The sequence below is a fragment of the Vipera berus genome (genome assembly GCF_964194415.1).
Source record: "Vipera berus genome assembly, chromosome: 3".
NCBI classification, from domain to species: domain Eukaryota; kingdom Metazoa; phylum Chordata; class Lepidosauria; order Squamata; family Viperidae; genus Vipera; species Vipera berus.
Genome location: NC_138204.1, coordinates 62853830 through 62868434, shown reverse-complemented (window position 1 = coordinate 62868434; position 14605 = coordinate 62853830). Strand labels below are relative to the sequence as shown.

At 35.3% G+C, this 14605-nt stretch overlaps 1 protein-coding gene across 3 annotated transcripts in view; it reads left to right on the top strand.

Annotated features, from left to right (window-relative positions):
* EPS15 (epidermal growth factor receptor pathway substrate 15) overlaps positions 1-14605 on the top strand; it is a 71408-nt gene that overhangs the window by 42742 nt on the left and 14061 nt on the right. The window contains exons 13-17 of one of the 3 annotated variants that reach the window (XM_081323417.1): positions 7767-7839; positions 10007-10168; positions 11422-11619; positions 13189-13368; positions 14077-14154. In XM_081323417.1, the coding sequence (XP_081179543.1) occupies positions 7767-7839; positions 10007-10168; positions 11422-11619; positions 13189-13368; positions 14077-14154 (691 nt within the window). Of the gene's footprint in view, positions 1-7766; positions 7840-10006; positions 10169-11421; positions 11620-13188; positions 13387-14076; positions 14155-14605 lie in introns of all 3 variants that reach the window. The other 2 variants (XM_081323416.1, XM_081323418.1) reach the window with 2 other exon arrangements.

The window sequence follows — 14605 nt, the reverse complement described above, 5'->3', positions numbered from 1 at the left end:
AGACTCAGTCTTCAAGCACTGGGATATTACTTGGACTGCATTATTTAGTTAACTAAGACTCAAAATATACAGCTGAGTATCACTATATTGTTGGTACCTGACCATTGTTAGTAGATGACCTCACTAGACACTTTCCTGCAGATGTTAAATATTTATCTTACTATGGTATCTGATTCTGAAATGTATAACAAAAACTTTTATACAGCAACTGTGTTGATTCATAAACTGTTTAAATTCCTGAGCTCTGTCTTTTCCAAAAGTATTTGGATTATCTGGAACAATTTGTACTTCTTGGCATTATATTCAAATTAAGCATTTCTTCTGTGGATTATTTGATCCAGATGCTATTGCTGCTTGAAGTTCCAATGCCATTAGACATTCTAGAGGGATTAACTGCAGCTCCTGGCTCCTAAACCAGTAATCCTGCTTTGAAGGATGTTGATGAAATTGATACTACGTACTTATGTGTCCTTTGAAATAATGGGAATATCTTGTCCTGATAAATGGAACATTGCAGTATACAAAATGAAATTAGTTTCTGTAATTTTAAAATGAGATTTAGGTAACAACAACAATGAAATGCTTTGTGTGTTTTTGAAGCCTCAGTTTGTTCAAAAATTTTTTAGTTAAAATTAGTCTGCTCTTGAAGATATACAGTGCAATCAGAAAGTATTCAGACCCCTTTCACTTTTGTCAATTTTGTTATGCTGCAGCCTGATTCTAGACTTGTTGAAACTCATTTTTTTCTCATTAATCTACCCTCAGTATCCCATAATAACAAAGTGAAAACAGACTTTTAGAAATTTATTTATTAAATTTATTAAAAAGAAAAAACTGAAATGTCACATTGGCATAAGTATCCAGACCCTTCACTTAGTACTTTGTTGAAGCACCTTTGGCAGCTGGAGTCTTTTTGGGCATGATGCGACAAGCTCTTGGTCACCTATCTTACTAAGGCCCTTCTCCCCAAATTGCTTAGTTATTGGGCAACCAGCTCTTGGAAGAGTCCTGGTTGTGCCAAACTTCTTCCATCTGAGCATTATGGAGGCCACTGTGCTTTTAATAACCATCAGTGCAGCAGAAATTTTATTGTAGCCTTCCCTAGATCTGTGCCTTGCAGATTAATGAGAAAAAAATGAATTTCAATAACTAGAATCAAAATTGATAAAAATGAAGGAGGTCTGAATACTTTTATCTGAATGCACTATATCTTAGGAATTAGAGGATTAATCCATACAGTCTGGTCTGGCCCTGCTGTTGCATTTTGGGTTGGCAGCAACAGAACTGCTAATATGGTTCTGGATCATTTCTATATTAAAAAATATGCATGTTCTTCTTAGCTGTGATCCTCATATTTGGAATCTATCCAGCAGTGTTAATTTTTCTGGCATGAGGATTGGCTAAATGAATGATTATAAAACACAGAAGAAGAAGTCTGTCTGATTTGCAACACTAGACTGTTAACTGGTGTGTATGTGTAGTATTTTAATCTTTCTCATTTTTCAGAAAATTTGAACAATTGAAAAAAGATTGGGGATACTCTGCTGGATTTCAAAGATCCATTAAAATTGGTTTTTTCCCCAGTAGGTCTTAGGGGCAAAAGTGCTATGGAAAATTCCCTCATATGATTTAGCATTTTGTTGGAAATGGATTTATTTTGTCAATTAAGTGATCATTTGCCTCTAATATATTCCTGTATCATTGGTGACCTTTTACAGATACCTGCTTGCTTCTGTTTAGCTAAGCAGTTAAGATAACCTTCATGCCTTGGATGACCTTGGTAAGAGTATATACTCCTAGTGTGTACTCTGAGCATAGTTTGCTCATCCCTTCAGTGAACACACCACTACCACCACCACAATGAGGCAGCAAGGCAGACTTTGGAGAGGATTCCCTGTAGCACTAAAATCAAAATGTATTTTTACCATGATTTGCAGTGTTTCATCACCACTTCTTATTCTGATACATAGATGTTTTCCTAAATACTTTGGGGACAGTAACTTCTTGTTTTTTAAAGTATGGACTTTGGTGTTTTGTTTTATTTCTGAAGTATGAATTTTTTTTTTATTTTTTTTTATTGAAAAGTTTTAACATACAATTTTCCTTTAAAACCCCCCCTCCCCCTCCCTTCTCCCTCCCCCCCTACCTCTCCCCCCTCCCCCCCTCCCCCCCCCCGACTTCCCAGAGCTAAATACAAGGTATATAAAAAAACAATCATAAACAACCATATACTAACAACTATAAACTCTAAAATCCATCACTCTCTAGCTTATATAGGATAAAACAAACCTTAGTAATATTGAATATATATAAAAAAAACTAAAAGAAAAAAAGAAAAAAAGAAAGAAGACTCATTCAAATGCTACATAAAACTTCTTAACCCTATACTTGTTCTGGATAAACTCAATCCATTTTCTCCATTCCATAATATAGCGTTCTTGCGAGTGATCTTTCAAGTAGGCCGAAATCTTCGCCATTTCTGCCAGGTCGGAAACTTTTAAAGTCCACTCTTCTATGGTCGGCAGTTCCTCTTTCTTCCAATACTGACCTATCAAAAGTCTTGCTGCCGTAATAAAATTCAACATCAACTTAGTGTCCACAACTGTAGCATCTGTAATTATTCCCAACAAAAAAAGTTGCGGACAAAACTTTATCCTCTGTTTAAAAATCTTCTGCATGTTCCACCAGACTTTTATCCAAAAAGCCTTAACCTTTTTACAAGTCCACCATATGTGAAAATATGTTGCGTCTTCATCACCGCACCTCCAACATTTAGGCTGATAATTCGGATACATACTTGCAAGCTTTTTAGGATCTAGATGCCATCTATAAAACATTTTGTAAAAGTTCTCTCTTAGATTTTGAGCTTGTGTGAATTTTACGTTCCTCACCCAAATCTTTTCCCACGTATCCATTGTGATAACTTCCTGGATGTTTTGGGCCCATTTTATCATACAATCCTTAACAAGTTCTGTTTCCGAATCAATCTCTATCAGCGCAAGATATATCCGTTTAATATGTGCGGGTCCCTGATCTCTAATTTGCTTTATCAAATTTTCATCAGTCATTGTAAAACCATTTTTCTGGTCTTCTTTCCACCTGGCCCGTAACTGAGTATATTGAAACCAGTTTTGAACAACCTTCTCTTCTCGCAAGAGGCTATATGATTTCAAACACCAGACATTTCTTTCCAAACTTAGGATCTCCTTGTACGTAGTCACATCATGTTTGAAACCAGCATGTATATTTTCTATTGCGTGTTTTGGAATTGCCCATAGTGGTATCTTGCAATCTAACTTATGTCTATACTTCTTCCAGACTCTCAGCAATGCCTGTCTTAAAATATGCACTCTAAACACATTGTCTACCTTCTTATCATACAACAAATATGCATGCCAGCCAAACAACAAGTCATGGCCCTCAAGATTTAATAATCTCTCTTGTGTCAAATTAATCCAATCACTTATTGCTACTAATGCAGCAGCTTCATAATATAATTTAAAATTGGGCATTTTAAGCCCACCTCTCTCACGAGTATCCTGCATAATCTTAAGTTTAACTCGTGGCTTTTTCCCTGCCCACACAAATTTATTGATACCTCGCTGCCATTCCTCCAAATTAGAATCTTTCTTAAGAATCGGTATCATTTGAAATAAAAATAAAAATTTAGGCAGGACATTCATTTTCACTGCTGCAATCCGTCCCAACAAAGACAATTGCAATTTTCCCCAACTCTCCATTTCTTTTTGAATTTTACCCCATAGTTTTTCATAGTTATTTTTATATAACTTTGTATTAGAGGGTGACAAAAACACCCCCAGATATTTGACCCTTTTAGCAATCTCAAATCCAGTTAATCCTTCTAAAAGAGCCTTTTGCGATACTGTCATATTTCTGGCCAAAATTTTGGTTTTCTGTGTATTAACTTTAAATCCAGAAACCTTCCCATATTGTGTTATTATCTCCATCAGGTCCACAACAGAGTTCTCTGGCTGAGTCACTGTAACAACCAGATCATCTGCGAATGCTCTCAATCTATAATCCTGATCTCTAATTTGTATCCCCTTAATTTTTTCCGAATTCCGTATTTTAGTTAACAATATCTCTAATGTTAACACAAATAACAAGGGCGATAATGGGCAGTTTGTTTTTGATATAATGCCCTGATCGGTTGCACAAAATTTTCCCCAAAATCCATTTTATCTAAAACTTTCAACAAAAATTGCCAATTCAGTTGATCAAAAGCTTTTTCAGCATCTAAAAAAATTAGCGCCGCAGAGATCTGGTTGTTCCTTTCCAAAAACTCTAACACATCAACTATATGCCTCACATTATTTTTCATTTGCCTACCACTAATAAATCCTGTTTGGTCCCCATGAATCACCTGTTGCAGAACCCTCATCAGTCTATTAAGATTTTAAGGAGAAGGAAGGACTTTACATTTCTTGTGCAAGAGCTCAAGCAACGAGATATAAGGTTCAGATGGGAGATTCCAGAGGGGCTGATGGTGATGCATGAAGGTAAAAGGTATCGGCTGATTACTGTGAAGCAAGCGCGTGACTTCTATAATAACGTTTTAAAAGCAACCCCATTAACACTTCTGGAAGCTGCAAAGGGATCTGGAGAAGGAGAACATCAGGAGGTTGAAATAGAGGAAAACGGTGCTGGAGGAGATCAAGCTATAACTTCTTTGGATGATCCTAGAGAGCAAAGGGTAACGCGTGCTGCTTTAAAACGAGCAAAGAAAATAAAAGAACAAGACCAGCAAAAGTTTTTGGAACTTTCACAACGTACTTACAGCCAAGCAGTGGGAGGAGCACGGCCTAAAGAAGATAGTCCTGTCAAAGCAGTGCTCCAAGAGCTTTGGGAGGATATGCATGGCAACTAAATTTTTAACTTGGAACGTTAATGGACTAAATTCACCACAGAAGAGGAAGAAAGTTTTTCAATATTTAAAACAATTCAAGATAGATGTTATATGTTTGCAAGAAATGCATATTAGAGTTTTGGATCAAAAGTATTTATCGAATTCAAGGTTGGGTACGCAATTTGTCGCTTCTGCAATGAATAAGAAAAATGGAGTGGTTGTTTATGTTAAAAGTGCCTTAACAGCAGACTTAATTGAAGCAGATAAGCTTGGAAGATACGTTATGATAGAGCTGCTGTTAGAAGGTAAAAAGACGCTTTTAGTTGGACTATATGCACCTAATCAACAACAAGCTGACTTTTTTAGTTTGCTTCACACAAAGCTTACCCAGTTGGATTATAAATCTTTTATTTTTATGGGGGATTGGAATGGTGTTTTGGATGTACAGATGGACAAGGCTGGAGCTTTTAAGCGCATTCCAAGTCATGCTAGACTGCCTAAATCTTTTTTTGAAATGAAGGATGACTTGGAATTGCGAGATATTTGGCGTGAGAGACACTTGCAGGAAAAGGATTACACTTTTTATTCTGATAGACATCAATCTTTTTCGAGGATTGATTTTATTTTGTTGACTAATGATTTTTTTTTGAGGACTAAAAAGGTGAAGATTTGCGCAAGAACTATCTCTGATCATAGTCCAGTTTGGTTAGAGATTGATAAGGAGAAAAGGGATAGGCGCTCGTGGCGCGTCAATGAGAATTTGTTTAGAAATCAGAGAAATGTGGAGGAATGCAAACAGCGGATGAAGGATTTTTTTGAAATTAATATGAACAAGGGTACCTCTATGGATATGGTCTGGGATGCTAGCAAGGCCTACATGAGAGGGGTGTTGATATATATGAATAATAAACATAGACGTGCTGTGGAAGCTAGGAGGGAAGAACTGGAGAATGAAATAAAGGAAAAAAAAGGCTTTGATTTTGAACTCAGAGGATGTGAAGACTAAGGAGGCTATTAAACTGTTGGATAATTTGATGAATTTTTTAATGAACTGTTTGATTCTGCGTGCATTATTTTGTATTTGGGAGGTGAGTGGAGGAGAGAAAGACTTTGGGAAACTGTTATTTCACCCATTTTATTGACTTGTTTTGGGTATATATACTTGTGAAATTTGTATGAACAAATTCATGCAACTTTTTAGGCAACATCTTAGGACACATTTCTATTCTTCAGGCACTGAGATATTATTACTTGGACTGCATTACTTGGTTGACTAGAGGGAGGAGGATGATTGGCCCAATGTCATCTGTTGGCTTCTGTGCCTAAGGCTGGATTAGAACTAGTCCATTGCCTTAACTACTATGCCAAACTGGCATTGTTGTACATTAATTTTGACTTTAAAATGATATATCAGTCCCGGCAAATAAATTTAGTTAGCACTTTATTAATATAATGATTAAAAGGTAAATGATTAAAAGGTAAGTTAAAACCAGCCTTTCAAGTTGCTATATTCACTATGGTATGTCAGTAATAAAGCAGGCACAGTTATGCTTATTGCCTTCAAAAGCCAACTTAAAATATTTTTGAAGAACTACTGGATTTTAACAATAATTTGGCTTTTTTTTGCATTGAAGCAGGTTTGTCTATGTATTACTTACATTTTGTGAATGCATTAGTGTTCATTTATTAACTTTTCTTTAACCAAAGCAAAAGAAAGTGTTGATTTTGCATATTCAATGACACTATGAAAGTGTTATAATAGAAGAATTCAATAATAATAAGGATTTATGTGTCTTTTCCAGCTATTCCACTATCTAGATATAGGCTATGTTCATATATTTTTCAAAGCCGCAACATGGCTTGTTAGTTTTGGCTTATAATAATTTGAACTCCACCATACACATACTGTGGCTTAGTGTTACAGGTAACTGCAACTCCTGATATACAAGAGTTTGGCTTTAACAGTATTTCTTTTAGTATAATTTTTCAGCAACATGGAAAATAATGGTGGCAGGTGTAGAATAAGACATTCAGTGGGTGTGGTCAGGCGATTAATAAGGTAATACTAGAAATAGCCTGTGTGAATGATAAATACAATGTGTAAATGGATGCATGAATAATCTAGCTAAATCCAAAGGTGCTCTTTAGTTGGGAGACATCTTTAGCCCTTGGAAAAGGGTACGCTAAGCTAAAGCAAGGACATGGTCTCCTGTTTGATTTACTGTTAATGAATGAAAAAAAGCTGCTCTCGAATTGATGTAGTATAAGCTTTATGAAAGCTTCTATGAATGAATGTACAAAGAGGATTGTGAAATTGAACTGTTACATTTGTGGTTTTTCACATTCATTCCCTGACTGAAAACCTGATGAAAGCTGCAGCATCCTAAGGCATGGAAAAAAAATGTAGACATATAGCTTATCTTTAAGATTTTATGCTTCAAGTAACACAAACCTTAGTATTTTTATAGAGAAAAGAAGAGCTAGCACACGGCTTTCTATCTTGCATACAATACGTGCAATTCTAGTTCCAGAAGGGTTAAGTATATGAGAGTTGATGCAGTCCCTCCCTCTTTTTGCCAGACGGTTGTTCCATAGCAACAGTGAGATCACTGAAGACAGTATTTCATTGATTTTTTTCCCCTTTCCCCTTTGCTTTCTCTTTAAGCTGTCATTTCCACCTATCCATGTCTGGGAGAGTAGACATTTTTTTATATTTTAATATTTGAGCTACGTAGGACATTCCTTTCAGCTTTTCTTTCTAAAACAACAAAATCAGTCTTATAAAAATTACATGTTTAACTATGCATTTAAAAAGAGAGACTGGTTTGGGAGGTTGGATAACTGTGCCTGGCGTAACGGATGTTCTTAAATATTCCTGCCTTATTTGTTGGTCTTCTAGGGAAAAGAACAGTGTGGAGCAAGACCTGAAGGAAAAAGGAGAGACAATCAAGCAGAGGACAAGTGAGGTCCAGGTAATTGTCATTGGAATTTTCAGATTTGGTTGATATAAATAGAGGTTATTGCAAAAATGTCTTTCAGTGAATGGATTAGCCTTTTACCAAGTATGTTATTAGGATTTGTTCTCATTGTGATCGATATATTTGTTAGCTTAGGGATTGAAATGGACATGGTTAATTACATGAATGTCTACATTACTTGGGAAATAGGCTGAGGGGGAAATGCAGCATTTTTGTTAGATGACAATTTTGGCAGCGATGTTAGAATCCAAGCACTGTGGCTATGAATAACAGCTTCAGGTTTTTGTGTGATACGAACAAGGATTTGCATCTAGATTTTATATTTTCCTTAAAGTTGAAAATCTCTCTCAGTGCTTAAATGTAAATCCAGATGAGATTTATGCATGAATAAATGAATTGTGCATCCTAAGCTTTTACAGAATCATTTGATCCCTATCGTAACAGAAACAAATATGGAGCAAAATGCAGCCTGTTATTAAAGACTCCATAATAGTTCTTTTGGATGGAGCCTTTTTAATTTATTCTTAACCAGTATTTTGCTGATCATGCAAAATCAAGCAGCAACTTATATAACGCTATTTAGTTAGTTAACAGTTTTGCTACAGGTGTTGAGATATCTTAAGATTTCATATAATGCTAGCAAAATAATTCCCATGTATGATTTTTATTATTTCTTTCAGTGGATGACTTAGTCCTGTTCAATAGTGATTTCTAAAATATTTGCCCTAGGAGACCAAAGAAGCGACTACAGACCCCCGAATTTGGCTCTGGAAATTTCTCTCTCTCCCTCTCCCTCTCTCCCTCCCCCCCCCCACACACACTATCAGTAGTGTTCCATTGTAATGGAAATGAATTTTAAAATTTAGAAGAAAGGCTTTAACAGAGAAGTAAATTAATGGTTTCCCTTGAATGTTCTCTATTATAGATTGATGAACAGCTTGTTTTTGTACAATTATTTCTGTAGTTAGATTAATATTACATTAAGATTACAAGAAATATTACATTTCTTGCAATCATTCCAAGAAATACATTCCAAGAAATAATCCATGCAAAATAATAATAATAATCCAGCTTGCTTTATATGCTTTTCTGGGAAGACATTGACATTTTACAAGATATGATTTTTAAAAATTTATTATAATACATTTTTTGTCATGTCTTTGTACCCAAGGACTTTAGCCAGGAGTGAAACGTTCAGTATCATCACTATGAAGTAGGAATGTTTACAAAATGAGAATATAGCAGAACCCAAGTGTTCTACCAGAATAATCAAGTTAGTTGTGATTAAAATAATTAAAATAAAAATGGCTGAAACTTTTATTCTTATTTCAGAACAGCCCACTCTGAAGTTGAAATGGCCCGTTTTGTTTTCTGTGACTGGAAAGCCTTGATCTGTTCTGAAATTAGCATTTTATTCCCATAATAAAACAAACTGTCATAACATGTCTTGCTTCCAGTTAAAAAACATTTCACATTCAAATTGAAATGAAATACCACAAGTTTAATGAAGTTTAATTCTGTTAGTGATATTGAAAGTTGTGGTCAAGAAGCAATCTAAATTGTGTGAACCTTTTTACTGTTGATAAATCTTGAAATGTATTGTATTTCACTGATAGGTGCTTGTATCCTGCAGTGTCTTAGCAATGTCTTTGGATACAGGTTTTAGGTAGCACTGGATGAATTGCAGTCGTCCTGTTTGTGGGCCACTCTTATGAATAATGCCCAGCAATAGCCAACAGACATCAGTTTGGGAAACATTTTATTCTCTACCTTTAGCTGCCTATCTGCTATTTTCACCCACTGAATTGCACTACATTTGTTACTAAGAGGCAAATTTTCTCAGTAGTTTTGGTTAAGTATTGTTTTTTCGTTCCGTTTATCCAACTCATTACTTTCTCATACCCTTCCAACCTCTATTTTGATTTACCTTTGTCCTTTTCTGTGTGTATCCTATGAATTTCATATGGCCTTGTTCATGATAATCCTTGCAAAGTATGTATGCTGAGGCTATTTTCTTTTCTTCATTTTTTCAAATACGTACCTACCTGTTCACATCCTGTCCCCTTCATCTTACATCACAAAGTTAAAATCATTATCATATACAATCATTACAACATCATAGTTTAAGAAGAAATGCAGGCCTGTATTTTTCACTTTTCAGGATCTTCAAGATGAAGTAAGGAGGGAGAGCAATAACTTGCAGAACCTTTTGACCCAGAAGCAGGAGGCAGAAGAAATCCTGAATGGTCTAGATGAGGAGAAAGCCAAGTTGGAAGAGCAGCTTAGTATGATACGGCAGAAATGTACAGAAGAAGTTGATCTGGTGAGTATTTTTACCTCAGCTGTAGAAAGCTGCATTTTCTGCATGGTTTCACTGGGACTGTTGTATACATGTTGTATCTACTTAGGGATTCCTTGTATAAAGAGATTGGCATGGAAATAAATGATTAAAAATTATTTTTTTAAAAAAAGAATAATCCCTCGACATCATTGTTGATTTGATTGCTATGGGAATTGTTGGACTATTGTTAGTATTCTCTTGTGTTACATGGTTTAGAGTTTTAAGCATTTTTATTTATTCATTGAGGAAGCTTTAATTAATTGTATTTGTATTGTCGTTACTCTGGCTTTTATTAATTAAACAAAGGGAAAAAAATGAATTAGAGAAAAAGAAGGAAAGGAAAGGAAAGGCTAATTGTAGCCCCACATTTCTGGGACACGAAGGGGCTGAGGCTAAAAGGCGCTGCTCTTCTGTGGCAATGCTGATGCTGTGGAACAGCTTTCTACAGAGGTCTTTGCCTCCTCCCTTCTGGCTTTCAGGAAACTACTAAAAATGGAGTTATTCCGGAGGGCATTCTCTTAATTTAAGCATTACATCACCTTTATGTAATGGTTTCAGTAAAAGACTACTATAATTCATGGTAAACTTTCATACATGATCTGTCTTTCTAAGCATGAGTTTATAAATAAATAAATAAATCATTGTTATTAAATAAACAGAGAGAAACAACTGAGATAGGAAAATCTGGCAAAGAGCAGGACATTCAAGTCCACTCTAATTTTATGTTTTAAATTTTGAGAATAAACAAACATGAAAGTATGCAAGAGGAAGGAGGAAGCCTCTGGCACACTTTTCAGTTTCCCAAATCACGATTTTGCATTTCAGGAATATTTTATCTGGGCCATCTGGTAAAATGACACAGCAGGAATAATGTTTATGCAGTACAGCTTTCCTTGAATGTGCCATGAAAGCAATCTCATAATTCAACTATTAGAATGCTAGAGTGGAATATTTTATTTTTTTATTAATTTATTTCTATCCCGCCTTTTATTATTTTTTTACAAATAGCTCAAGGCGGTGAACATATCCAGTGCACCTTCCTCCTCTTATTTTCCCCACAATAACAACTCTGAGAAGTGGATTGAGCTGAGAGAGAAAGACTGACCCAAGTCCGGTGCCTTAATCACTAGACCAAACTGGCTCTGATATTCTTCTGTTTTGGTTAGCTCTTTCTTGTTAAAAATGTTGATGGAGAGAACTGCTAGCTAGTTTTATATTCACCTTTCACTTTATAGATTACATCTCTGAAAAAAGAAATAGGAGAGCAGGAATCCAAAATCTCTGGATATAAGGATGATTTGAGTAAAGCCCAGGAAGAGCTTAGCAGGCTACAGAAAGAAGCTTCAGAGTTAGAGAAAAGTGTGGAGGAAGGAAAATTGCAATTAGAACCTATTCAGCAGGATCTTCAACACTCCCAACAAGAAATTACTTCAGTAAGTAACCCCTGAGATTGTTCTTTTTCATCATGCTTCCATCGTTGGATTTCCTCAATTACAAATGTTATTACCATATCATTCTACATTTAACTAAGAAATAAACCTGAACTCAGATTTTTAAAGCTGAATTCCTCCTGTTTTGGCTTTCTGTGTCATTCATAATACATTTTTTTTATAGTATAAATACTCAAGTTTCATGGATTATAATTCAGATGAGTGAGAGCAGTGCTTTTTTGTAAAAGAAAAAGGTGCCGGAACTCACACATGTTATACAACCCGCCTTGCCTACCCTACAAGGTTCCATCCAAAAAAGGTGCCGGAACTCCGTTCTGAGCGTTCAATGAGAAAAAAAAGCCCTGAGTGAGAGCTATTACCATGAGATAGGGAAATATATGTGTATTTATGTTGCTTTTATATATTTAATGATTTTGTCAGAATCCATTTATATCACATTCATAAATGTATGTTTAAAACATTATCCCCCCCCCCTGGATTCTGCCATCTCCCGAGGAAGGAGGAGCGGATGTGGATTCAGCCTGCCTTAGGTTATTTCAAAGACCAAGGGAAACCTTTTGAACTGGGGGAACAAAGGGGAGGGTTAGGGAAGAAGGCATCTGGCCTGTGTCTCCATTTGAATCTGTAAAGGAAGAAGGCAATAACCGTAAAAGATCCGAAGTTCCCTTTTTCCCACGAAAGGGATGACACAAAGTAAATGATGGGGGGCTGACCAAATGGGGTTGAGGGAAGGGGGGTTGAACCAGGAACTCTTTATAAAGTTTCAATCTGTAAAACAATACCAGGTCCTGTCTTGTATTTCCACAACCAAACATGTCCTAGTAAAAATTCCTTTTGGGCTAGAACTGACTCCAAGAGTTTTTGTTTCCCTAAGACGTGGATTGGGGTGGGTCCTGACAGATTTATATGCCACCCATCACTATTTTAGCGCTCTGTGTTTTACAATATCATTGCTTTTTTATTGATAGCAATATTGAGCAATTGCTTTTTTGCAATTCTCCAAAACCATTTTATCAATCAGAAGTTGATGTTTTGCACCTCTGCTTTTCTTTTTATTTCCTTTCTGTTCCATTGGAAGGATAAGTAATCTTGGATGTGAGTATGTTAATGGCCTATAGGTTCATAGTGTTGTTCCTTTTGCTGGATTTTTTTTTGAATCAGATAAATGTTGCCAGTTATTAACCAGTCAAAGCTCTTTTCTTCTTTATGCAATATTTCATTAACCTGTTTAGCTGTAATTGGATGTTAACTAGTCAGATATGTGAGCCCAAAGTCACACAATTGATCATTTCCAGGTCTACTATTTAATCCTTTTTATTCAATTTTTAACTATTTCTGCTTTTATTGTCAGTTCTTCCATTTGATGTTTAGTAAATTCATCTTCAGATATTTTTATCCATCCAGCATTTTTATTATAGTCTTTTTGACTTTCCCATAATCTTTTTCTAAACTGGATTGTTTCCTTTTTGCTTGGTTTTCCATTTTCAGAATTTCTATTGCCATTTATTCTTTGGTAGAATTGTTTATTTTATTTGGTTTGTTTATTATCAGGCGCAAGAAAAATTGCTGGAGCTCAAAGAGTTGGAAAACAGCCAGTTTAACTGGGAAGTTCAGCCACATGGCATATTAATTAATGGGAATGCAGATCACTCTAGCCTCAGCAACAGCAGCAGTGAAACTGTTAATCTAAATGAGAATGCAGAAAGAGAAAATTCAGCAGATTCTGAACAAGTAAATTATGAAACTCCTGTGAGTGGTGCTTGGATTATTTTTCAAAAATCTGATGAAACTCAAGTGAAGCTTGGGTTTCAATGTGATAAATAAAATATACCAACTTTTGTTCTAGATAGAACAAGTCCAAAGTATATAAGTAAATTGATGAATTAAAGTATTTTTGAATAATTATTACCTAATTAGGAGATTTCAGAGAAGGTTGAATGTGTTGTTATACACTTTTTTGGGGGCGGGTGTTGCCCAAACGTAGTATAATATTAGAGAAATAGTGTAAAGGCCATGGATTTTCTTCTTCCAAAATAAAAAAAATGAATGAACTTAATTATTTACAAGGTTCACATAGTTCTTATAGATTTGATTCAACTGGTAACAAGAGATTTATATTGCCCTTTTAGATGTAACTTGGTATTTGTACCCTAAAAGGGTACAGTTGTAGCCACATTTAATTATATAAAAGTCTTCTTTATAAGGCTTGTTTCTTAACATGATTAAAAGAGTTTGCATGAACATTATTAATACAAAAAGTACATGTCAGAGTTGTATCCATTGTGAAGAATTATCATCAGGGAATGACATCATATAGATTTGTTGAGTCAATTTTTCTTAAAGTCACCAGAAAAAAATTATACCAATCTGTAGATTGTTGTTGGGAGAACTTCTATGTCTGATTCTTTTTTCTTTCTTTCTTTTTTTTTGCTCTGAAAGGCTAGAAATAGTCCTGAAGCGACACATGAAGATACAGAAGAAGAAAAAGAGGAACTGCCATCAGATGTTACCAAAAAAGTGAGTTTAAACATTTTAATGTTTAAGCATTTTAATGTACAACATTTAAGCATTTTAATATACAACTTCTAAGAAGCATCTACATTTTGTAGGTTGATGTGAGAACCTATACAGGTAGTCCTCAACTTACGACCACAATTGAGCCCAAAATTTCGCTTGCTAAGCGAGACAGTTGTTAAGTGAATTTTGCCCCATTTTACAATCTTTCTTATCATAGGTGTTAAGTGAATCACTATAGCTGTTAAGTTATAACACTATTGTTAAATGAATCTGGGTTCCCGCTTGACTTTGCTTGTCAAAAGGTCACAAAAAGGGATCACATCTTCCTGGGACACTTCAGCCGTTATAAATATGAGTCAATTGCCAAGCATCTGAATTTTGATCAAGTGACCATGAGGATGCTGCAACAGTCGTAAGTGTGAAAAATGGTCCTAAGTCACTTTTTTCAGTT